General features: G+C 41.8%; 1 protein-coding gene across 2 annotated transcripts in view; it reads left to right on the top strand.

Annotated features, from left to right (window-relative positions):
* Nucleotides 1-1140: 1140 nt before the first annotated feature.
* Nucleotides 1141-27100, top strand: part of RGS7BP (regulator of G protein signaling 7 binding protein) — a 123619-nt gene continuing 97659 nt past the window's right edge. For both annotated transcript variants that reach the window (XM_007176040.3, XM_057541726.1), the window contains exons 1-2: nucleotides 1141-1913; nucleotides 2821-2987. In XM_007176040.3, the coding sequence (XP_007176102.1) occupies nucleotides 1749-1913; nucleotides 2821-2987 (332 nt within the window). In that variant the 5' untranslated portion in view covers nucleotides 1141-1748. The remainder of the gene's footprint in view (nucleotides 1914-2820; nucleotides 2988-27100) is intronic.

The following is a 27100-nucleotide window of genomic DNA, read 5'->3' on the forward strand; positions in this document are numbered from 1 at the left end:
GGGTTTTAGGAGCTCTGTGCCAGGAACTGAGGACAAAGACCAAATATCTTTCTTATTATACTACCCCATTATGTTCACCTGCTTTGTAAAAAAATTCTAGAAATGTCTCCTTAGGGGGTTAGCCGTTCTGGCTATTTCTGGCTCTCCCTCTCTGTGTACTCTCTATAACCCCTTAAGAGATTGACCAGAACCTCCTTTTTGTTCTTCATTAGGCTCTGCAACACATAAGTAGTTCCCCTGTGGCAGACTTCTTTATCGGTCCCCTCCAAACAAACCATTCATGGGAACAAGCATTCTCAGAGCATTGGAGTTGAATGCCCATGCTACCTCTCTTCCTTCCAGAAGAATCTTAGGATGTCAGTGGTAAGGGTGAACTTAAATGGCCAAGGAACTCACCCCCCAGGGCCCCCTTTCATGCAGTCATCTTCCCCACTATCCTGGGCCACCTCCATTGGCCTCTGGGTCACCGATGTCCTGTAAAGGAGAGTTGAGTCATCTTGAGTGCCCAGGGAGGCCTGTTGGCTCTTACTTGTTCAAATCTCTATTGGGAAACTCTCAGAGCTGGGTCCTGAGACTCTGGAATGGAAGACCAGGAGCTTGACTCGTTAAGGTGGGATGGGATGGGTTGAGGACCAGTTTGACTGAAGGCCTCTTGCATTCTGCCCCCACTGCTGCAGGTTTCTCTCCCGGCACATGGTGAACATAGACAAAAACAAAAACACCACCACAACAACAAAACTCCCGGAAACAAAGCTATTTTTAAAAACTGTTATCAAGAGATCTTCCTTCTGAGGCAAGAACCTTACTCCCTCCTCGTTGGGCTTTACTAATCTGTGGCCCCGGAATGTGTTGGAAGGTGAGGGCCTCAAGGCCACACTGGTTGATCTGAAATCCGTGTTTATGTCCCAGCATGTGGCAATGTGCTCCACTCTGATGACACTTTTCGTTTCTAATAATAGAGCAGATGAAGTAATATTGCAATTGATGTTCCCGGGGATTTGATTGGATAAGTGCATAAACCCTGGAGGGGGAAGGGGGTTGTATGGACGGATCACATTAGTATTCCTGTCCTATCAATGTGCGGGGCCGCGAACAACGTCAGCCGGACCGATTCCCTGCGTCTGCCGGTCCCGCCACGGATTCATTAGGGATCCTCAAACAGATGAGCCCCGTGGAGACGAGGAATCAAGACAACGGATTAGAGCCAATTGCCTGCTTCGGGGACTGCCAGCCTTCCCAGGCCTGGTGACGGGGGAGGGAGGAGATAGACGAACGGAGCGCCGCTGCGGGAAGACACCCGAAGCTAGAGCGACAATCTCCCCCTGCCCGCCCTCCCCTCCACCTGGCAGCGCAGGCTTTGAAAGCTGCTCACCCATCTGAATGGAAACTAGGAACCGCCGAGCGGCGTGTTCCTTCTCGCCCAGCCTCGCGATCCATGCCGAGGGGAAGGCAGTGCGAGCCCGCGCCAGCGTCCAGCTCCCGGGACAGGGCCGGCAGTGCTGCTGAGCAGAACTTGACCGAGCTCCTTCCTCGCTGCTAGTGGAAGCGATGCTGCACGGCACAGCCAGCGCTTCCCCGGCTCTCCTTCAAGCTGAAGGTTACCCACCCGCGCAGCCAGTCCCAAGCCTGTGAGCGCCGCGCCTCGGGTCCCGGCTCCGGCTGCTTGGCGGCGGCGCGCAGGGCAACTACCTGGCCGCCCGCGCCGGGGCGCACTGCACCAGCGGCTTCGGCTTGGTGGATGTGTATGCATGAGTTCTGCACCGAATGGGCGCAAAAAGCGCCCCAGCCGGTCCACCCGCTCCTCAATCTTCCAGATCAGCAAGCCCCCGCTGCAGAGCCGGGATTGGGAGCGCAGGGGCAGCGGCTCCGAGAGCGCCCACAAGACCCAACGAGCCCTGGACGATTGCAAGATGGTAGGTGGAAAATGCGCCTCCTTTTTTTTTTTTTTTTTTTTTTGGAGAGGTGGGGGAATCGTGTACGTTAATCTTTCGCCTGAGTGCCAGGAACTCCGCCACCCTCAGCTCCTCCATGCCGGTCACGTGCACATGCACTATTTTTAAATCTGCAGTCCCCCAGATTCGAGGTGACAACCGGGTCGTAATGGCCCCGCCAAGAAGTGCGGCGGAAAGGATCTTGGGGTCAGCGGCTGTAGGTCGTGCCTCTACCCCCTCGGAGAATGGCAGATACGAAAGACAGGGTAAACTGGCTGGCTCACCAGGGAGGGAGGGGTTGAGTAGGTAAGAGTGCTGCTTTGTGGGGACACAGTAGCAAACATACCCAAATAGAGTGCACGGGGCTCTGCGGAGGGGACGAAGGTTCCAGCTCAGACGCTGTAGCCGGTCTTCCCGTCAAGCTCGGAGCCCAGCCGGAGCGGTTCAGTGGTCCGGCAGGAGGTGAATGGTTTGCCTAATATAACCCACCTTTGGCCTTTGTCCCCAGGCCAGTTCAAATCCACATCCCAGCTGTGGTAGAGGGGAGACTTCTATGGGAGAGTTCCCAGCATCACTCTCTAGTTACCTGGGAGTGGCATGGTAGCTCTCCAAATGTGCTCTGGCTCTTCAGAAACTGAGTCTGAACGGGTGGCGGCAAGTAGGTCTGGAAACAGAGCTTCCATGACGAGACGTACCGATGAAAAATAAACACTTGCTTTGGATGAAGAGAACTTACATCTTTGTGCCCCAATCTTTAAACAATCTGTAGGCTCTTTAGCAGGAGATTTGGGGAGGTGGCTCAGGGGTCAGCGAAAGCCTCTGTTTAGGTACTCAAAATAGGAAACTTCCTGATCAGTGTCTTATGAAAGAAACTCGCTCTCTTTTCCAGCTTGTCCAAGAGTTCAACACGCAAGTGGCCCTGTACCGAGAACTGGTCATTTCTATCGGGGACGTCTCTGTCAGCTGCCCCTCACTCAGGGCGGAAATGCACAAGACAAGAACCAAAGGCTGTGAAATGGCCCGCCAGGCACACCAAAAACTTGCTGCCATCTCGGGGTAGGAGACTCTTGGCATTATTTGGTAATTCATATATATGATGTGTGCATGCTGGCAGATATTTATGGTGGCCAAGGCCTGAGAGATGTTCTCTGCAGATGTGAGGTTTTAACCAATCACCCCGAGATCAGGATTTTCTAGAGAGCTATGAACAGACTGTAGACCAAATTATAATCCAAAAGTTGTGTGATTCTTATATATGTATTGAATATTTGGGTTATTAAGTGATTTTTTTTAAAAATTAACTTTCAATATGCTGGCCACATGTTGGAATTTGGGGCTTAAAATGTTTTTGCAGAATGTTTGGGCACCAAACTGAAGTTAAATCATCATGCCTCAAGATTATTTTGTCATCTGCTGCTAAACATCTACTGCACAAAAGTCCTGTGCAGTAGGGGGAAAATCTTTGCTAAATCCCAGATTTACTAAACTCTTTTACACCATGAGATAAATTCCTATGACATTATTTAAAATAAAATCCCTAAAATAAAGTCTTGGATATAAATTACTCTCTTTACTGTAGTGTATGAAAGGGAAGTTTTAACATGAGAAAAGCTTCTTAAAGATTGGGGAAATTCACAAATCTAACTAAATTTAAGCTTTTTGTGCCCCCCCAAATTATTTTTATTTCTTTTTATCACATTTATGGATTCTCATGCCTATTTTAGGTGATAAGACAGTGAGTGAAAACGTCTCTCCTGAGACCGCACTCACTCCTTCCCGATCTCTCAATAGTGGGAGAAAAGTTAGTCCTGGATTTTGTTAACAGTTCCTATTTTCAGATAAGTACAGAGAGCAAGGAAACATAGGAATCCTTATGCAGATACATTGATTTAAGTGTTTGATTCGGTCTGGATATAGCTTTTATCTATTTGTCTTCATGAGTATGGTTTTATCACAGTAGAAGTTCTAGTTAGTCAGACTCTCCTGATAATGTTGCAGATTGATCACTTGTAGGAATTATATCTAATTTACTTTTTTGAAAGAATCACTCTTTGTTATCTTTAATGCCATTAATATGTATAGTGACAATTATTAGTATATAAAGATTAGAAAACCGTATGTTGCCTCTCTTAATAACTAGTCTACATTTGACAACAGGCATTTTACATGATGAAAAATGATTCGCTGTGCTAACCTCCTGGAAGTGAGAGATACATAAAATACGTTGCAAACCTATTTAATTTAGTAGAAATATTGAAAAGTATTATCCTTTTCTGTTTTAACTGTTATACTATACTTAACAGGAAGTAAATCTGGGAGTGAATCTAGGAGGTGGAAAGGAATTAAGTGTTTAAGGAATTTGGGGAAGAAATGCAGCTGTGATAAATCTCAGAGAAGAAGAGAGAAAAACAATCAGAAACACAAAAGGGAATCGTGGTGGACTGAAAACTGTGGAGAAACAATGATTCAGAAGGAAAAAGAGGGCTCAGGGCTAAGGAACTGCATCTATGTAAACTCTGTGTCTAAGAGTGTATGGTGTGGTTATATCCAGAGTTCCTTTAACTTGGAACTCAATTTGATATGTTCTAATCAGAGAAGATGCACTGGAGAAATGAACAAGGAGTTCAATTTAGTCTATTCTGCTACACACATGAAATTCAGGTTCTTCTAAAGGTTTAGGAAAGAAAGAGTCTGAAACTATTGGCTAAAAGTTGAGTTTTGAGGATTTGAGGTGAATTTTATGAATTCAGGGGGTTATAGCCCTTTACTACTTACTTACATGTTATCTGAGGGTTGATGTTATTGGGGGCAGTTTTATAAGAATTAGTGGGAAAATAGGTTGTTCTTAGAGCCTTGCAAAAGTAAGGCCAACTCTGTAGAATGTTCTAGAGTAGAATTTGAAACATTTTCCTCCTTAAAATAACAATGAAATACAGCTTAACCTTCTTTCTAAAAAATGACAGCAATATTGAAGGAAATCCCTTTAGCTCCTCACCATCTGGGCTCCATTAATGAAGGATGTGATTGCCCTTGGCGGAATTCCATTCCTGATATTGCTAGTTATGTGGGCTCTCATTTCAAGCTTCATGTGAAGGCTGGTAGGGAGGCTGTAGGATTCACTTTACAATTTGATGCAGGGGTAAGAAAACAATGATTCCTGGGGAATGTAGACAGAAAGACTAGATTTCTTGACTGCCCATTGTTTGCTGGCAAAATCCATTTAGTTGATAGAATAATCCTCTGAGGGAGGGATTAGTATCCTTATTCTACAAATGGGTCTTAGAGAGGTTAAGGAAATTGCCCAAAGACACACAACTAAGAAGTGGTACAACTTTGATTTGGCCCCAGGTTTACATGCATCTGAAATCTGTGAACTTTCCTCCATATAATGCTGCCATTCAAAAAGGTGTCACATAAAAAAACAAAGTACTGAGACGTGCTAATGTATAGATGAACCTCCAAAAGAGTACACAAAATGGAAGAAGCCAGTCACAAAATACCAAGTATTATATGATTCCATTTATATGAAATGCTCAGAGAAAGCAAATCTATAAGAAACAGAAAGATTAGTGGTTGAGTAGGGCTTGGGGTGGGAACAGGGTGTGAGTGCAAATGAGCTTGAGGTATCTTTTTGGGGTGATGGAAATGATTCAAATTTGAATTGTGGTGATGCTTGTACAACTGTATGTTTTCTGAAAATCAATGAATCATTCAATCAATGATTGAAATCAATCAAATTCACTTAAAATGAGTGAATTTTATGGTATGTAAAGGATACCTCAATAAATGTTTTTAAAAAGGTATGATCACCATCAAAAAGGTATGATGAACACTTGACTTTCATTGGCTTTATTCTTTTCTACATATGTAGCTTTTAGTGAAAGGGATACGAGCTACAGGGATGGGATAAAGTAAATTTTGGCTCTCCATGCATTCATCAAGATGCCTGCCTGATAGTGATCATCTAAGCACCAATGTGTTGTTCTTTGTAGGAATACAGGTGGGGGGAAAGGCAGGACTTGAAGGAGTAAATGAATTCTCTCATTTCTTACCAACACAGACCACTCCTTTCTTCTCTACCACCTGGCTCTGGGGCCAGAGGAAGAAGGCAGGGTTGAAAGTGGACAGGGTAAAAAGAAAATGAGGCAAGATAAACAGAGAGGAAGAGAAAAAACAGAGTTAGGATTAAACCACACAGGTAGCGCATGGCATTGTGAGACCTCTCTATTGAGACCCACAATTTCATCATCCCAAAGATCTTTAACATTTTAATGTCTCTGAATTTACAGTTCATTTTACAATGGATGATGCATCATATTGAGTGGCAGCATCTTTTCTTTCCTAATGGTACATAAAACAGTGGTGTTTCTTACAATGGATGATGTCTAAATTTAATAAAATACAGTTTGGGTTAAAAGTAAAAAAAAAAAAAAGAATTAAGCCAGAAATGCTACATCCCTTTCATCCCTGACCAGTTGAAACTCTGAAGGAATGGTGACCACAAAAGAAGAAAACTCGGACTGTGTTTCTCACTAGCTGACCCTGGGTAAGAAGACCATCTTCACAGATACAATCGAAACAATTTCTCAAATTGTGTTTAGATCAGCAGAAGTTCAGGTACAGCCTTTTCTTTCAAAGGCATTGGATGTTTTCTGGGCAGAGCCAGCCAGCTGAATCCAAAGTCTCCTCTGAATGGCTTGATTTACCACAGTTATTGTACCTTCACCATGCTGATCCTCTCCTAGGCATTAAAGCTAAGAGGGGCACTGCTCGATGTTTCTGTGTATGTGTGTGTGCACACACATGCACTTATGTGTGTGCACATGCACACACATCAGGTGTAGGAAGTTGTCTGCACCCTGTCTCCTTGGACTTCCCTCCAAAAATGACTTCTGAGACACCTTTGAAGAATCCCTAAGGCTCCATGATACAGAGAGTACTGATTTAGCAAAATATCCTTGTTTTATGTTTGAGGAATCTGAGATTTGGAGGATTTAAAGTGACAACTTGGTCGAGTGTACATGAGGATTTTACAGTCAGGCAAACCGGGGCTGAATACCATCTTTGCTGACCTTGATGGAATTACTTACTCTCTAAATCTCAATTCCCTTATCTGTAAACTAGTTGTCATGCTCACTCCTGGGGTAGTTGAGAGGATTTAGGGAGACAGGATTTAGGGAGCCAGTACCCTGACAGGGGTACTCTGCCAGTCCCAGGCTGCTCTAAGACTGGAACCCAGGTTTCATGCTCTCTGGTCTAGTGCCTGTTCTATCAACCACACCATCTCCTGAGAGTGAAGAGAGAAGAGTACAGCATATAAGCTAGGAGGGCCCAGAAGAACCAATATCCTCCAGCAAACCCCAGGAGTTTATGCTATGGCTGGTGGGCTGGTTATTAGGAGTCCTTTTCCTTTGCTGATGTGGTACCTTTGTTGCACTGGATATTCACACCATGACCTTCTGTTAGTGGCTGCTGATTAGAGTGAAAGTGAGGTTTGAGTATGCTAATGTGAGAGGCAATATAGCTGTCATAGCAAAGAGCATTGACTCTAAATCAGATTAGACCTGGATAAAATCCTGGTTTTACCACTTACTAGGGATACACGTGTACTGATATTGCAAATTGCTTCATAGGGTGGTAAACGGCAGTGTGGCACAGTGGTTAAGTATATAGACTTTGGCGCTAGACTGCCGGTGTTCAAATCTCAGCCTTACCACTCATAAATAGTGTGACCTTGGGCAAAGATGCTGCCTCTCTCTGCCTCAATTTCTTAATCAGCAAAATAGGGCTAATACGTAATGGGACCAAATCATACAGTATTCTGAGGATTGAGTAAAGTAACATACAGGAAGCACTTAGAAGACTGCCTAGCATACAGCAAATGCTATTATTAAGTTCAGATTAGTGTTACTGTAATTACTAATATGACATTTAAAATTCAGGTGGTCAAGATACATTTATATAAAAAAAAATCTGCCCCTCAAATATTTTTCAAATAGATATTTTAGCTGAAATAAATTTTTGTTTACTTTGGTTTCTTACATTATGTTCTGAGGAATTTTCTCGGTTGAAACTTCCCAGATGGCTACCAAAAGGCCTCTTCTTTAATATCTTAAAAGCAATATGGAGATGTGAGGGTTCAAAAGTAGTTAAGTTTAGAAATACTTTCTCGGTATAAATCAACCTAGATTCTTCATAAATCATAATATTTACAAAATCTTTTGGCCTAGCTCTGGTATAAGCTATGTGGACAAGCTTATGCCATTGGACAAGACTGTTAAATTCTCTGTACACCTCAATAATTGAATTGAATGATTTCTGAGTTGTCCAGCTTCATCATTCTAGTGTTCTATGTTAATTCGTGTAGAATCACATAGATTTTGTTTACAGAACTGAGCTATGAAAAAATCAGCACATGCAGGAAGTTTGATGATTGAAGTCCAGAAATAATTTGTCAGGATGTGAACATACTATGATCACAAGGAGAATCTTAATCTCCTAATGGCTTCCGGGAACAATATAATGATTATCCTAGGGATCCATACCCACAGATTTTAGGTTTTTCCTTTCAGCAAATATTTTCCTGGCCAGTCATGCCTGTGTTTTTCTCCTTTCTCCTTGCATCTCTCCTTGTGTTTTTTCTTCTATTTTTTTGGTCTATTTTAGTTTTGTTTGATTCTTATTTGACTTTTCTGCTCTGTATTTTTCCAGTCCCCCTTTTTGTCCATTCCCTGTCGTGTTTGCTAGGATGTTGAAATGGGAGAGAGAGAATACAGAACTGCAGCTTAGTCAGTGATGCTTCCTCTCAGCACTTTGGCTGAGACTGCAGCAATTACGTGGGGTGGTAGAGAGCGGAAGGAGTATTTGTTGACCATCGAGGCAGCTCACTCAGCTTTCTTTAATCCACATGATGGATGAGGCCTGAGGTATAATAAAATAAGCCTGGTTGGCAAGCATGCCAAGCCACCTACACTGTCCTTTATGTTTCCTTCCTATTACAGGTGTTTGGGGTTTTAAATTTTAACTCTCCCTGGTCAAATAGTGAAAGGTGAGTTATATCTGCACCAAAAGAATATGCTATCCATCTGAGATAATGATGGGAGAACAATTCTGTGTTAGTTTTCTAGGGCTATAGTAACAGAGTACCACAAGCTGAGTAGCTTAAACAGCAGAAAGTTCTCATCTCACAGTTCTCGAGGCTAGAAGTCCAAGATCAAGGTAAGGCAGGGTTGGTTCTTTCTGAGGGCTGGGAGGAAGAATCTGTTCCTGTCTCTAGCTTCTAGTGGTTTGCTAGCAATCTTGGTGTTTCTTGGCTTGTTGAAGTATCTCTGCCTCCATCTTCACATGTTCTTCTGTGTGAGTGTGTGTCCAAATTTTCCCTTCTATAAGGACACCAGTCTTACTGAATTAGGGGCCCACTCTACTGTACCAGTATGACCTCACGCTAACTTAACTAATTACATCTGCACCAACCTATTTCCAAATAAGGTCACATTCTGAGATGCTGGGTGTCAGAACTTCAACATATGAATTTGGAGGGTGGGGAGAAGAAAGTTCCACCCATAGCAAATTCCCTTCACCCATCTGCAGTAGAATAAACACTTCAGGTTGTTTGTTTCGCCCAGTGGGGATGGAGTTTTGCCCAACACTATCTACATACTTTCTCAACACTTTTGCACACAGACTTCCCAGCACCCAGTGTTTTATCATTTGCAAGACTGTAGCTCATATTAGGGGTGGGGTTTGTGACCATGAAATAGAATGCTTTCTGTATGAAATGGATGTGTTCACAAAGAATTCCCAATATGGTTAGCACTTTGCTATAACCAGTTTAATTACTGGTGTCTGAAGGTGGAGCAAAATCCAACTGCCAAAGAGAATGTTAGGAGGTGGAATAGATGCACCTACAATCCACACATAGGACGTTCACTTTCTCTGGTCTGCGTGGCCAGAAGTGATTAGGTGGTGGTCCCTCAGTGGTGCTGATTCTGTTGCTTCAGGGCCGTAGCATACTCAGGAGCAAGTGACAAAGGACTGCCTCACACCAAATTAAAGAAGCGTGCTATTCTTATCAACCAAACTAAACATGATAGGGAATCTAGATACATGGTCTCCCACTGCCAGTTGAAGTTTAGCCTTTTTATGTTTTGAACAGATCTAATGACTTTCACCTTGTTAGAGCTTTCTAATAGATGTTCCAATTAGAGGGAAAATTAAACCTAAAACAAACTCTAGGAAACTCATCATCACTTTATTATTTATACCATGAAGTACAATAGAGCAAGGCTGTGTTTCATTCATGTTTGCACCAAGTGCCAAGCTCGTGAGGAAATGTGCATCTTGTTTGTTCATTAAGTTTACTTGGTATTTTTAAATCTATTCTTAAAAGACACTGTGTTATATACTTCAATTTAAAAATCAACTATACTTCCCTGGTGGTGCAGTGGTTAAGAATCTTCCTGCCAATGCAGGGGACATGGGTTCAAGCCCTGGTCCAGGAAGATCCCACATGCCACGGAGCAACTAAGCCCGTGCACCACAACTACTGAGCCCGCGTGCCTAGAGCCTGTGCTCCGCAACAAGAGAAGCCACCGCAATGAGAAGCCTGCGCACCGGAACAAAGAGTAGCCCCCATTCGCTGCAACTAGAGAAAGCCCGCGCGCACCAACGAAGATACAACACAGCCAAAAAATAAATAAATTAAAAATTTTAAAGAACAATAAAATAGAAAATGTTGAAGAGGAAAAAAAGAAACTGTGTCTTGACACAGACACACACTTTAGTAAAAAAGGAGCAAATACATTAGCTTACATTTTATATTTCTATTACATTTGACTGTTATTTCTTTCTGGTTTGTAACTATAAAACCAATAGGTTGGTTTTTAAATGAGAGGACTTGAAGAGCACACTTAAGATTGTTTTCTGAGGCATACGTGTTCCTTATTATAAGAAATTAGTGGGCAATGTGTATTTTAGAATTACTCAGAAGGTAATCATGTTTGAGGTTATTTGATAAAATATCACCCTAACATCTGCTTGGTGGCTTTATAGTGAATAGCTAAATAACCATTTTCTACTGAGGTCATTTTTTAAAAACCATTCTTTAAACTTTTAGCCCTTGAAAGTTTAGATGTGCCTCATCCAAAAAGATATCTACATAAAGCAAGCTCCAGAGCAGTAACTAAACCACCAGTCAGTTCATTTATTTCCTCTGCTCTAGAAGACATGACTTTTTTTAAAAAGGAAAAATCTCATGAAAAACATTTAATTGCTTGTCTATATACATATTTACACATATGTATATTGCTTGTTCATATACACGTGTTTAGATATATTTATAAACAAATACTAAAATTTGTGAAATAGACTCTTGCTAGGATAATGTGTCTAAGCTTTTAAACAGAAGTGTTGATTTAGCAAATAATGTTTCCAATCTAATGGAAAACTCTAGATACAATCAGGTTAACAAAAATTACATTTGCAGGTGTAGATAAACAGTAAACTAATAATCTACAGCAAATTAACTGAGTTCGAGCAGAAGGGGGAAGTGCATGCTAACCCAGAAGTCATCAAACCCCTAGTGTATTATTCAGTCACTAAAAATAAGTATCTTAAAGTCCCCCTCAGTCTTATTCTGTCAGTTAGTAAGTCCTGTAGTATTTTATCTTTTTCAATGTCTATTGTATCTTCCCCTTTTTCCCCCATTTCTGTGGCCGCCCACTTCGTTCAGAATCATGTCCCCTCAGGCCACCAACTATTGTAGTATCTCCCAGTTGTTCTCCTTACCACCAGTCTCTCACCTCTTCTTTTCAACTTATTCACTAGATCCAGACTAATCCTCCTAACACTCTCCTCTGATCTTGTCACTTCTTTGCTTTAAAACTTCCAAAGATGCCCCATTGCCTAAAGCAGTGTTTCTTCACATGTGTTCCCTGCGTTGCCCGTCTCAGAATCACCTGGGGTGCCCTTGGACCGAAAGAACCAAAATTCTGGGGAACGAGCCCTGAAAATCCAATTTTTTTAACAAGCACCACCCCATCCCCCAGGAGATTCTTGAACTTGCTAAATATGAGGCCTGTCAGCCTGAAGCAGTGATTCTCAACCTGGGCTGCACATTGCAATCACCCAGGAAACTTTAAAAAATTGTCGATGTTTGAATTCTATCCCTAGAGTTTCTGATTTAAATGATCTGGGAGGCAGCCTGGGCATTGGGATATTTTTTAAAGCTCCCCAAGTGAGCATTTGTATAAAAATGGATTACATTTAGCTACACTGAACAAAAAATTCAAAGACACCAGTGTTTTATTCTCTCACACAAAAGAAGCCCTAGAATGGCCAATTCGGAACCGGTGTGCTGGCTCCAGGAAATCAGCATTTCTGTCACCCACTCTTTATGTCTTCCATCCTCAATCTGACTTTATGATGTGAGATTACTATAGGAGCTACAGCCATGAGTCCCAGTTCCAGACTGGAAGAAAGGATGAAGGGGGAAAGCCACGCTTCCCAGCTGGGTGTGCTCTTTTTAAGCAGACCCAAACAAAACTTCTTCCAGAACTGCATCATATGGTCACATCTAACTACAAGGGAGACTAGGAAATGTATTCTTTTATCACTGCCACCTTAAATAAAAGGAGGACTTTATTACTAAGGAAAAGAGAGAGAGCAGATATTGGGAAACAGCTAACGAACTCTGTCCCCAGCCTGTATTCCTGGACTTAACTTTTATTATTTAACTTGTAAACGCTTTACTTACTCAAACTAGCCTGCTTTTTATTCCTTAAGGGTGTGTAACAGGATGGCCCTAGTCTATGAGCCTACATCTATGGTTTTTATATGAAAAAGCAGATTCTAGCTATTAAAAGAAATAATTTACTCTCCTAAATGTCAGGGTCTTACTTGCAGTCTCATTGCCTGCCATGCTCCTCACACTGAAATTCAGAGCAGATGGAAGGGTCCCAAAGGGATTAAGAAAATTTTGCTGTTTTTAAATGGACCCATGGAAAAGATTAGAGGTTCAGGAACCACTTGGGAGGACAGGAAGTCAGGCAAGGTGCCTTTGAAAGGGCTTGAGTATAATTTTCACAAAGCAGGATGTGAAATAGGATAGGGGCCTGTAAGGAGGATAAGTAGTGGCACTCAAGAAATCAATTTCTAAAAATCTACCAGAGATTGAGTGGGACTCTTCTTTTAAAAAATAAATTTAAGCTTTCTTTTAAATCAAAGAAAAAAATCCCATCAAGGAGTTAAAATCTGTTATAACAGGAATAAAAGGGAGGGAGGCAGGGTTTTCTGGATATGGGGATAAGATGATCTGTGATCAAGATTATGAGTTTATTAAAAGAAATGGAACTTGAAATTCATTATCTCATGTAAACAATGTTATATCCAGTAGTCAGGACATAAATGGTATTTAATCCATAATTTCCTAAATTATAAACCTATTCAACACATATGACAGTATATTCGATGGGGAAATATATTCATTTCCAACTCTGGAAGTCATCTTCCTTTCTGGGAACCTATTCATAGAGCACCCACCATATGCCACATGCTTTTCTAGGTGCTGGAGACATAGCAGTTCTGAAATAGAGAAGGGCCCTGCATTCATGGTGAGGATAATCAAGAAGTGCTATGGTCTGAAGATTTGTGTCCCCACAAAATGTGTATGTTGAAATCCTAATGCCCAGTGTGATGATACTGGTAGGTGGGCCTTTGGGAGGTACTGAAGCCATGAGGGAGGAGCCCTCATGAATGGGATTAGTGCGCTAATAAAAAAAGGCTCCAAAAATATCCCTCACCCCTTCCACCATGTGTGGACACAGAAAGAGGACACTGGCTATGAACCAGGGAGAAGGCTCTCACCAAACATGACCAAGCTTGTGCCTTGATCTCAGACTTCCTAGCCTCCAAAACTGTGAGAAATAAATTTCTGTTGTTTTTAAGCCACCCAGTCTGTGGTATTTTGTTATAGCAGCCTGAATGGACAAAGACAAAAAGAAACATGCAAAGGATAGAGCATTTCAGAGAGTGATAAAAGCAATGAAGAAAATAAACTTGGATAGTATTATTAAAGAATGATGGATGCAATGTGGTGACATCTGAGAAGGTGACGTTCTAACTTGATATCTGACTTTGACAAGGGACAGTCATGTGATCATCTGAGAGAAAAACATTTCAGGCAGAAGGAATAGCAAGTGTAAAGGTCCTAAGATGAAATGACCTTGGCAGGTCTGAAGAAAAGAAAGGAGACTAGATTTTCAGTTTGGAATCGTCTTCAGCTGCAAGTAACATAGACCAGATTTTAGTGACATCCATACCTAAAGATTTATTTTCTCACATAATTATAAACCCAGGGATAGGGGATAGCACACATTGCTTCATGGTTTAAAGATATCAGGCCTGAGATTTCTATAATCAGGCCTTTTCCTCTAGGTCCCAAGATTGCTGCTTCACCTCCAGAAATTCTGTCCATGCTCCCAGCAAGTAGGAAGGACAGATAGCAAAAGGCAAAAACATAAGACAATTGTGTCCCTTTTAAAAGAGCTTTCTCAGAATCCTCACACGGCAACTTCCATGAACATCTTGTTGACCAGGACCGTGTATTGTGGCTTTCTTGGCTACAAGTTTCATGATCTGATTTACATATATCTCTCTCCATACTAGCTGTCTAGTGAGGACAAAAATTTCCCAATCTGTAAGCCAAAGTGATGCTTCCTGAGGCCTAGGATAGGGGAACTTTAGCAAGACTGGGGAGACAGGAAGGGTAAGGAGCTTGGATGTGAGAAGTGAGCAAAGGGGTGCTAGAGGGGGAGAAAGTAGTGAGAGGAGATGTCCTAGCATCCACCTCTCCTTCCTGCCCATTTCCTTCTTGGTTTATGTGTCCATCCATTTCTTCATTAAACATTGAACACCTACTACGGGCCAGCCACTATGCTAGGCTCTGGAAGTATAAAGATAAATACAACACAGCTCCTGCCCTTTGAGGAGCTCATCACCTAGCATCTGTGTAAGACAGACATGTAAACAAATCATTGCAAAACAGTGCGATCACTGCTACAATAGAAATATGTGGATGATATAGGAGAGGCATAAAGGAGGCAGCAATCAGCTCTGCCTGGGTGTGTGTAGCCAGGAAAGACAACTTCATAAAGGACAGGACGCCACTTGGACTGAGCTTTGAGAGCAACGAGCAGTGTACTTTCGCTTTTATTTGTGTAGCCTTGGGCTTCCTGCCATGAGCAAACTTTAAGGGATGCTATTTGTCTGTCTTGAGCCAAGGGGAAGCAGAAATAGGAGTTTAAATGTGCTGAGAACCAACTGTGTGCTATACCCTTTGCATACATTCCTTCATGATTAAATGAGTTCATCTGAAATAATATTTACTTAGAACCCAGTGAGATAATGTTTTAAAGTGAGATATGTTGGCTAAGAAATGCATTTACCTACAAGTAACAGAAACTAGCCCCTAGTGGCCTAATCAGAGGCCACTCTGTAGGTAGGTGGGAGCTGGGATTATTTCACAAGTTGGAGCATGTCAGGACAGTGGTCCTAGGGATTCCTGTGGTCCTAGTGACTTGTCACTAGTGGTTCCAAGATAGTGGCCCCATCCAGAGCCAATAAAACACCAGGGCTGACTCTTGATTCTAGATGAAGCATGCCTCACCTGGAAGCTTTCCAAAGCACCCATACTGCTAAATATTTTTTAAATTTCCATTTTTTAGTACATTTAGTTCAGAAGAAAGTTGAGGCCTTTGGTCAAGATATTGGGTGGGGCTGGGGTTTGAACACTGGTCTCTCTGTTGCCAGAGTCTTTATTCTTGACACTACACTGGGCTGTTTTGTTTCCCCAGACGACCCCTTCCTTTCTTGGAGAGGCCCCAGAACTGGCCGACCTGCTTTCCTTCCCTTCCACTGTCACAAAGTATTATTTCCACTCCGAGTCTCTCTCCTTCCCTGGACTCACTTCAGCACGAGGGCCTCTTCAGCCGGCACACAGCTGATTTGAGGGTTTTTAAGGTTTCCTCAGCTAGTAAGGAGAGGAAAACAGGCAGGCAGGAAAAAAATAACACAATTATGGCCTTGCTGAAGCTGCCAGTGGAATGTGAATGGATCTCGGCTCTGCATTCTCGGGGCCTCAGCACTTCTCTCCGGGCCCTCAATTTTTCAGACTTCCTCTCTCAGTACTGTGTCTATCTCAAATTGCTCCATCCTTGAGCACCTACTTTCTTGTTTGTTTGCCTACATAAGTCCTAGAAATGTTGGACCCAGGTCAAGGTAGGCTGAATTCTGGGTTTCAAGAACCGACCTGCTTCTTCCCAGCAGAAGACATTTGAGGAGGAGGGGGACACTCCATTACCACAGTGACACTGACCGCCCAGCTCCACTCCAAGACATCAGTGAGCACAGGGGTGAAAAGAGAAATGGAGGGGAGGGTGAGGAGTGGTATCCAGGGCTAGAGGGGCTCAGAGGAGAGAGAGCTTCCCACTGGGTGATGGGAACACTCAAGAAAGTAACATTGAGGCTGGGTGAAAAGATGGGAAGGACTCATCGGTGACAAGAATGGAAAGAGATTACCAGACCAGTCTCAAAACATCACTTCTTTAAATACCCAAATCTTGTCAATAAACCCACAAGAGGTCCTGCTTTCCTGCAAATGGAGTTTAAAATCATAATACATAGTAATTATCTAAATTGCCCTCTTTGTGGGATTTCTAGTTTTCAGCCAGAATGATGGCTTGTTAGAGCTTCAGGCTCTGAGTTTTAGGCCCTTTTATTCCCTTAGTGGGTCTAATTTTGAAGCATTCAAATTTGGCTTGGAATTCTTATTTCCATTCTTGCCATCCACTCCCTGAGCTGAGGAATTTTGCGAAGCTGATGGTTTTTTCTCTCTCAGATATTCATTATCAGTATACAGATAATTTTTGATTTTTTATCTTCATATTCCTATTAGTCCATTACTATGAAAATTCCTATTTGTCTTAGAATTAAAGAATAAACCATTCCCCCTCACCCTCACCAAAATATTTCTGATGTAGGAAAAATTTAGGTAGAAAATAGAAATTAATTCCTAAAATTACCTCTGGTGTATAATCATGTATAATTCATGCTTCTTGAATTATACACGTCAAACATTTGGGGGGTTTGTGTCATTATTTCTGTTTAAAGGGGAATTATTTGAAAAAAAAAAAAAATCCACTCCTGTCTGTCCTGTTCTGCTGTAAGAAGAAGCAGATGCGGTAAGAAATGAGTATTGGGAAAGTGAGCAAGGATACATCACCTGAAGAGTCTTGTTCTTGTTCTTACTAGCACTTTATTAACTTTTATAAAAATCTATTTGTTTTGGTTTTGTGATAATCCACATCTGGGTCCTGCTCAAAAATAGTGGCAGATGTAGAAAGACCTTCTCTCTGAGGACCACAGCAGAGTTTTCACTCCCAAATGAGCTATATGAGGCGAATGTAAATGATCAGAATCTGTCTGTGCTTGTGATTTGGGGATGTACAGTTTGGATGAGCACAGCCGTCCTCACCGTGGAAGAGAGAAACACGACTGAGAGGTGAGTGGAAAATCTTTCCCAAACTGGGCGTATTCGGATTCTCCAGAGAAACAGCAACAAGCAGGAGTGTGTGAGCAGGGGCTGGGGGCTGTAATATAAAATGAGGAATTGGCTCACACAATTACGTCTGGAGGCGGAGCAGTCCCACGATTTGCCATCTGCAAGCTGGAGACCCAGGAAAGCCAGTGGTGTAATTCACTCAGAGTCCAAAGACCTGAGAACCAGGGGAACCAATGGTGTGAGTCCCAGTCTGAGAGCAGGAGGGGACTGATGTCCTAGCTCAACAATCAGGCAGAGAGAGAGAGAGAATTCAACCTTCTTGCACCGTTTTGTTCTATTTGAGCCCTCAAGGGATTGAATGGTGCCCACCCACACTGGAGAGGACCACCTGCTTTACTTGGTCTGCCAATTGAAATGCTAATCTCTTCCAGAAACGCCCTCACAAACACACCCAGAAACAGTGTTTAAACACATATCTGGGCATCCTGTGGTTCAGTCAAGTTGACACATAAAATTAATCATTACACTGGGTCAGTTGCCTTGACCATGGCAGATGGCTGAAAGCCCCAGAATTCATAATTCTCTGAGAGTAGCTGTGAGGAGATCACCTGTGGACATTTGAGAAGACTTCTCTCTGTGCACAGGGAGAGGGGAGAGTTGAGGTGGCTCCTGTCCGTCAGCACATAGTCAGGAATCAGGACTCAATCGGCCCTCACCTGAGAGTACACAGTGTTTAAAGGAGACGGCTGTATCTTCCAAGCTGGGTGACTTCCATGAACATTTTTTGCCATACACCATGTTCTCTTACTATCTGAAGTTTGAGCTCAAATGGCTGCATCTGTTTGCGTACTGTACCATCATTGAATAATGAGGAAACATGCTCAGATTATTTTAGGCCACAGCATGTACCATAATGCAAAATCACTCAGCAAATGTTCCCTCCAGAAAACAAGCCCTATCAACTATTTTTATATTCATGCATTCAATCTTTTGTTTTCTGAGGAGGAAATATGTTTTAAGCTACCAAGTCTGTTCAGACTCAGAGTAGCTTGAAATTATTCTCGAAATTTTCGTATTAGGTTACTGTACAGGCACCATGGTAGACCTGATGTGAAAATGTGAAGCGAGTTAAAATATCTATTTAGGTGTAATCTTTCCAAAAGACATGTCGTCACAGCTCATTTGGGGAAAGTCTTGCTTCATGGTTCACCTTTATAAAGACAATCTCCAACTTCTGAGAAAGAAATGCTGTGGGATGTGAGGGGGGAAGAGGCAGAAAAGGGGAATGATTCAGCTGGAAAAGAGGAAAGAAAATAGGGAAGGAGGAAGTAATTAGTTCTTTGGGAACTATGCTGATGAAGGAGTTGGCACTGCCAGGGGATAAAGGAATGAAGCTAAAGGGGAAAGAAAAGGGAAAATGCAGTTGTAGGATTGGAGGCAGTGTGCAATTCAAGGTCTCCAAACCCAGATCCATCAGGGGCCAGAGAGGCGATGTGAAAAAGTGAAGCGGGTCAGGTGGGGTGCTGGTGGTCTGGGGAGCCCATGCCTGTGGGTCTGAAGCAGGCTGCCACACAAGCTCCACTGATTACTGATTCCCATGCGGAAAGATGGGCCAAATGTGCCACACTTGTGGCTTTTTTTTCTTAAGAGCATCCATGAATTCATGTTTGTGTGTGAAATATGATTTTTAAAAGTTGGCCAACAGAAAAAGTCTGCCGACTGAAAGTGGCCCTCAGCCATTAGTGTCTACCTCTGTTAATTAGCACGCACTTGCTTGCTCAGAATATTTGCAGATCAGTGGATGTGAACAATTAGAGAGATGCCAGGATGTCTTACCATTTTCTGTTTATGTTAGTAACTGTATCCCCTTCTTAATTTCTTTGTTGCTTTCCGAATAGCATATTGTGGAGTATTAAAACTTGTCAATACCTGTCACCTCAATAAACAAAAACAAACCCCCCTGCAAAAAAAAAAAAACCCTACCAAATATAGAAAAAAAACAGATATATATTTTGGCCTTGAATTGTTAGTTAATGAAGGTTAAACATATTTAATTAGCCTTAGGAACATGTTAAACATTTTTGGACTTGAACCTAAGAAATTACAATATTTGTACATGTGTCCTGAAGTCAAATTGCTTGAAAGATCCTCTCTTTTGCTAAGACAGTTATTTAAATTATCATATTACACATTACTCTTTCATATCACACAGGACCCATTGATCTTATTAGGATCAAGATCAAGACAAATAGCCTGTCAGACATATAACAGAGTCTGAGTTCTACATGAAAATTAAATATAGGACATACATATTTTACTTTATCTAAATGAGATCCTAAGGGGGGAAAATACTCTCTTAACCTGAGTTTGTATTATTTATATGATTTAGTATCTAGTAGGATTTAACTGAAAGAGGATGCGGTATACGAAATAGTGACAAATGTCAATTTGCACAAAAGAGTTTAGGCCATTTCTAGATAGCTATTTCTGAATTCCCAGCAAAGAGTATCATTCTCTGATCAGTTTTCTCTGCTTATGAGTGTGGAACCTACATCAAACATTTCCTTTAACTCAATGTGTCCCTTCCAGACTCAAGATTTAATAATGTAGCCCAGTGGATCATCCATTCTTCTCTTGCCCTTCCCCCTGCCCACCCCTCCCTCCCTCAAGCAGTTGGAAGAACAATTACTGGGGCTCATAATCCATCCCAGGTGGTCTTATGAAGACTGTTCCCCTGCCTATCATTGCAGGGGTTCTTTGCGCCTACACCTTTAGAGCTAAAGTGGGTGCTGTCTAATATTCTAGTATTTCCTGATTTCTTGGAGCCTTAGAGGCCCCTGAGAGGTGCACTTACCCTTTACTAAATAAACAGAACCCCTGTCATGATGGATATCCACTGCTTTACAGGATGCAAAATGCTTCCACAAATATTAAGTCATTTAATCTTTTTTATACTTCTCTGAGCTGGAATTATTATCCCTATTTTATGTATGAGGAAACTGAAGCTCTGAGAGGTGAAGTGACTTGTCTTTGGCCAGAGAGCATGCAAGTGGCAGAGCTGGAATGAGAAGCCGGGTCTCCTGCCTTCGAGTCCATGATCCTGTCCACCGTCCCCCAGGTACCACTCTCCAATCATCCTGTTATTTGTCTCTAAGGAATTTCTGGAGAACCAGAGCTGAGACCATGGAGATTCTTCTCTCTCTTGTAAATGGACATGCATCACCTCCATTTGTAAATATTTCCTTATTTCCCTTCAGCTGGTGTTCGGATATATTATACAGATCTGAGGAATCCAGATCATAGGCAGGACAGCAGGGAGTCCCCAGGGACAAATCCACGATAAGGAAGGAAGAATCTGGCACTTTTCTGTAATTTCTAAGAGAGTAGTATTCTTGATATAGCGTGGTCCCTAAACTCTTTCCAACCCAGGCCCTGGGATAGAACCTGTGGCTTTGAACTGAAAGCTAAATCATTAAATGCTAGAGTTTTGCAGTCCAACTAACTTTGCTTCCAGATGTTTCTCCAAATAAATAGAAGACATAGCAAACAGTCTTTTTCTAACTTTCAATCTCTGACCTGCTGGAATGATGGGTGAGCTTCACTTTCCCCAGCCTCAGGATACAATCAATTTCCAACTCCACTGCAGCCAGAAAGAGGCCATGGCAGTGATGGCCAGTTTTAGTTCGATTGGCGCCTTTGTGGGATAGTTGGGACCTGGGGCAACAAAGCCTCAGGCCAGCTTACTATGCCAGTGAGCAACTAATGTGACTGTTTAGACACCTACCAGTATTTTCCAGAAACACAACCCTGGGGTCCCTGGAGTTGCCTCGGGAGGCTGGCTGCAGCCACACAGCTGGCAGAATCAGAGCCTCTGAGATCTCAGGGCTAATTCGAAAGGGCTTTGTAACTGTGAGTACATGAAGACACTCACATTTCCCTCAGGCTGCAGCTCCTCGTTTGCCCTCCAGCCCTCCCCCTGTACCGGCTCTAAAGCAAACATTCAAAGCTGTCTAAAACCTGAGCAGTTACAAGAATATGCACTTGTCTTTCAGCTTTCAGGACCAAATGCCCCATGAAAATTGACTAAGAAGTCACCAGAGTAACATACTCGAGTGCTATTAGCTCAAGAAAAAAAAAGTAATTGTAGGATGTTTCGCGTTCCCCCTTTAACTTGCACAAGTGAATGCTGAGAGGATCCCAGCACACCTCTCTCTGTGCTCTTGATTCCAGAAGCCCCACAGTGTTAAGCAGTGGTTGTAACTCTGCTGCACATTAGACTTCCTGGAGGAGTTTTTGAAGATACTGATACCTGGATTCCACACCCCAGATCAATTACATCAGAATGTCTCAGCGTGAGGTCTGGACAGAATATTTTTTTTAATTTCTGCAAGGTTGAGAACCACTGGTGTAGAGGAATGAGGCCCAGACTGGTAGTCAGTTTAGAATTTCAGCCAAGCTTTCAACTGAGTAATTTTGATCAATCCCTTCCCTACTCTGAGCTGTAGTTTTCATATCATTTCTAAGTTTCCTTCAAGCTGCAAAAACATGTGTCTGTACATTACAGAATCACTTGTCATGGTCAAAAATGAGGAATGATCTAAATATCCAATAGAGGATTAATTAAATGAAAAACAATATACCCAGGTGCTGGAATACTGTGCAAACACTGAAAATGACAGTAAGTGGAAAAAGCAGATTATAAAATAGTTTTACAGTATGACCCCATTTTTGAAAAAAGAAATGAAAATTATACAGCTAGATATAATTGCAAAGATATGCACCAAAACCTTTACAGTTTTTCCTTTCTGGATAAATGATTTTCATTTTCTTTTTTATATACCTGTGTTTTCTAAATATTCCATATTAAACATTAAGGGGGAAAATCAACTCACATGTCAAGCCCTGAATATCCGTTTTGAACACAGCTGTAGAAAATCTCAAAAATAATTATATTTGTCTATGTGGAATTCTAGCTCTTCTATTTATTGGGCAGATATATGCAAAAACCTGATGGCTTTGCTTGTCCTCTACGTTACCTTCAAAACTGTACTAGCTTTAGACGCATTCGTTTTCCTGATTTGGAACTACTGATCTAGAGAAAAAAAAATGGGAGAAAGAATTTCTCCTGCAGTATTTGTTCTGAGTCCTGGCGGGGCTGCCCCCATTTCACTGGAGAGAATAATTAGAGAGGAAGCAGGATCGAGAAAGTCGGGAGGACAGAGAGCCAGGAAGCTTTTGATCTGTTCTTCTTCCCTAGAGCATCCTGTCATATTTTTTGCCTGTGTGTCGGCGGTTATGAAGATAAAATGAGAGACATCAGAGCAAGGACTTAGCACACCTTTCTGTACACAATTGCTCACCTAAACTTCCATTCATTCACGCATGCCTCTGTGAAGGGAATAACTTAGCTACTTACCAAGAGTGTGACCTCACAGCGTCCTCATGCCCTGCAAGCCTCAGGTTCCACCCCTGAAAAAGTAAGAGTAATAATAGCACCAACCTCACTGGGTTCCTGTGAAAATTAAATGATGTGATGTAGGTAAAGCACTTAAGCAAAACATCGAACACCTCATAAGTGCCAGCTATTATTATTATTATTACACCTTTTTCCAGTATTCCTTAACCAAAAACACCTTTCGGTACGACTTTCGTTGTAATCCAGAAAAAGAGAATGTACAAGCTTATAGCTTTAACAATTTGGGAGGGAAATGATAAAAATAGTTTGGAAGATTATATTTTGATTAGAAAAATGTATTTTTCCTACCATTTCAGTACTAAAAAAAGAGTATTATTTCAAGTGCTCAAGAATAATCCCTCTGTGGTTTGACATCAAGAATAGAATATTTCATTTCAGAAAAAATGCCTTAGAGAAATAATGAGCCACCGATAAAGGCAGTTACACTAGAAAATGACTTTGGGTTTAAGGCAAGTCTTTTTCTTTTATAAAAGTGGTTAGGCCTTTAGAAATGTTTTCAAAACAACACACTATATGCATATAATATAATGAGTGCATCTTGGCTTTTTGTTGTCAGACTCGAAGTTCAAGAGGACTACGAGGGGAATGGGGGAAAAGAAACTCTGACGTTGATGGTTGCAATTCACAAGCTTTATTAACACAAACAGGATCTGAGCACAACATAGACCAGAGGTTCCCAAACTTGTGTTGCCCACTAGAATCACCTGGGAAGCTTCAAAAAATATTAGGGCTTGGGTCCCACCCTCAGAGGTTCTGATTTAAGGGTAGGGGGCATGGCCTGGGCTCCAGAATTTATTAAATATCCCCAGGTGATTCAGATGCGTAGACAAGTTTGAGAACCACTGGCACAGACAAAGGATCCACCAAGCAAACATGGCTCCCAGACGTCTCCCTTCCTTTTTCCTCAAGGGGATGTTCCCAGGCTGTGGCAATGGAGGGCAGCCCCACATGGGACCCTCTTTCCTTCCCCCTCTTTTTCCTGCCCTCTGCTGGAAGAGTTACATCAACTGCCCATAAACAATTTATGTTACATCATCTAAGACCAATGACCAGACTTCAGACTGTAATCCTTGCTGGGCCAGCATCATGCCACCTCCCTTTCTCTGCCTCAGTTTTCACAGTCTTCCTTTAGCTGTGCCTGCATCACATGACCAGAAAACTTCCATTTATGTCCCACTTAAGAGCCTCCACAGGCAGGCCTTTAATTCTATACTAAATGACATCAATAAACTGGGAAAACATGTTTCAGTCACAAATTTTAGGTAGAAGCCAAAGTTCAAATGGTAGCTTTGAAGGATCTGGTGATCAATAGGTAAACAAGCTATGGTTTGAGCTCTGCTCTGTCTGTCTGTCTGTAGGGGAGTGACATAAGTTGGGTCAAAGATAAACTCAGCTGTTGAATTGAGAGGGAAGGAAGTCATCTACTCATATTTTCAACAGAGTTTAAGTTTTATTGCTTACATTGGAAGTAATAATATAAGGTACTTTTTTAAACAAGAATTTGAAGCCATAAGTATTTCACCTTTCAGGCTACACCCAAACAAGAAACTAGGAAATACATAACAGATGTGGACTATGGACAAGACGAGATTCTATAGAAGAGACTGGTTGGCCTGGAGTGATAAAATAGCTTTAAGATTTAAAACTGCTTTAATGATAAAAATAATCTCCTATTGTCCTTAGAACATACCTGTGTGATATTTTTACTCTTGTGCTATAAGTGAGGAAATGGAGGCTCATAGAGATTAAGTGTCTTGCCCAAGGTCACATAGTCAATAAATGGTAAGGTCAGTACTTGAACTCATGACCTCTTGATTCAAGGGCCACTAGATTTTCCCCTGTGCCACCACTGGAAGAACATAAATAATGTCTGAATGACATTTGATAATTTATAATTTTTTGCTTTCCTCTCCATTTTTAAATAACTGCCAGGAACTGTTTTGTTATTGATCAGTAATTGTAATATCAATTTGGGTTTTCGTTGCAAGTAAGAGCAGCTTGCTCTAGATATCTTAAGCAAATAGGAGGATATTTTGGAAGGTTATGTGGGGATCATACAATCCAGTGGGGGAGTGTGAGGGAGGGCTTGGAAAATGGACATGAACCAAGGAGACTATACAGGCTACATAGCAGAAACAGGCTGGCCAGGGTGTTGCCCTGGCCAGTGCCACTGATAGACATCACTGCCCCAGCTGAGTCCTAACCACCCTTTCCTCGTGGGTCACACATGCAGCTTCAGAGCCCTGGTAAGATTGCCCAGCTGGTCATGTGCAACATCCTGGCTGCAGGGAGTAAGGAGAGAATGGCTGACCTCCTTTCAGCTTCCATAATGGGAAGCAGGACACTGTGACCCCTCAGTACCACTGATAATGGGGAATGTCCCAACAGGAAGAAGGGTTGAAGGCTGGACGGCCCAAGAAAGGACAAATGTATTCTGTAAAACAATGGTTTAAAAGATATATCTGCATTTTTCTATTTTCCTGCAGTGTTAGGAAAAAAACCTCACAAGAGAGGTTTCTTTTTTTTTTTTTTTTTTTTCACAAGAGAGGTTTCTAAGGAAAATTACAAGCTATTACAAAAAGAAAAGTATCTATATTCATTCTTTTTTTTTTTAACATCTTTATTGGAGTATAATTGCTTTACAATGGTGTGTTAGTTTCTGCTTTATAACAAAGTGAATCAGTTATACATATACATATGTTCCCATATCTCTTCCCTCTTGCGTCTCCCTCCCTCCACCCTCCCTATCCCACCCCTCTAGGTGGTCACAAAGCACTGAGCTGATCTCCCTGTGCTATGTGGCTGCTTCCCACTAGCTATCTGTTTTACATTTGGTAGTGTATATATGTCCATGACACTCTCTCACCCTGTCACATCTTACCCTTCCCCCTCCCCGTGTCCTCAAGTCCATTCTCTAGTAGGTCTGTGTCTTTATTCCTGTCTTGCCATTAGGTTCTTCATGACCTTTTTTTTTTTTATGTTCATTCTTTTAATTTGAAAAGTCTGTGGTTCATGCCTCAGAGTCATTGGAGAGATCAATTTGCATAACAAGAAGAAAATAAAACTCCGCATTTGGGGAGTTTGTTATCTGCCATCTCCCAAGTTCGTAGGTGTGTGAGGGTCACACTCTCCTGAGGGTTCTAATTCAGCTCCAGTGCATGAAAAGTCACCCCACACAACTGGGTCATGCCTGCTCCAAGCCAGACTCTGGAAACACCCTCCTTGTTTGCTCATTTATTCCTATAGTCATCGTGCAATTCTCTGTGTGCTAGGCACTGAGGCTTCCAGTACTTCGTTCTGGGATTTCAAAGTTAAAAATTCATAGATCCTCACAAACAGTATCTTGTTTGTTCATGTGTGTGGGGGGCTTGTCCTTGCATGTATGAATTTGAGTCCTCCGGTCTTAAGTATGCTGCGATGTAAGAATTAGAGATAATCTCATTTTTCAAACCACATAGTGGACGTAGGTAATTTAGAGAACCCCGTAGTGATAACACTGGAGTGGTAGAGAGACTAATATGTTTAAACAGTGTTAAAAATGTTCATCATCTTGGAAATTCACCTCCTGTTCTATCTTCTAGTTTCCTACTTGCTAGGTTTTTCCCCCTTTTCCGCTATGTGCATACACGCACAACTAAAGTGTAAAAATTCCTTACTGGTAAGTGCTGTTTTTAGAGAGAATCTTAGGTCTTGAAAGATTTTGTTCCATAAAAATTTTTGACATGCTTACTGCCTTTCAGAAAAATTCAAAGGAGGGACCTCACCAAAGACAAGTTTATACTGAAAGTCAGACTAATTTAGATGATAAAAATGGAGCTGGAACCGTAAATGGGAAGAGCTGTACAATGACTTAATATTATCATTGTTTAAATCTTTTTCTAAACAGTGCAAGCACCACCACAATTTGTTGTAATATCCTTTTTTCCTGAAGCTGAACCTGGGTTGTATCAGCTCCGTGTCTGTTTTCATAAACCAAAACAGAAAGAGCTTCCTAGAACAAAGGGGCTTCATCTGTAAAGCAGAGAGAGGCACAATGGGCTTTATAAAGAGCATTTACTTTTAGGAGAAATTGTGTAAATACCTTTTCAAGTGTCAAAATAATAACCTTTTGTTTCAGGAAGTTGAATTGTTAGAGCA

This window comes from Balaenoptera acutorostrata, chromosome 2 (genome assembly GCF_949987535.1).
Source record: "Balaenoptera acutorostrata chromosome 2, mBalAcu1.1, whole genome shotgun sequence".
NCBI classification, from domain to species: Eukaryota; Metazoa; Chordata; class Mammalia; order Artiodactyla; family Balaenopteridae; genus Balaenoptera; species Balaenoptera acutorostrata.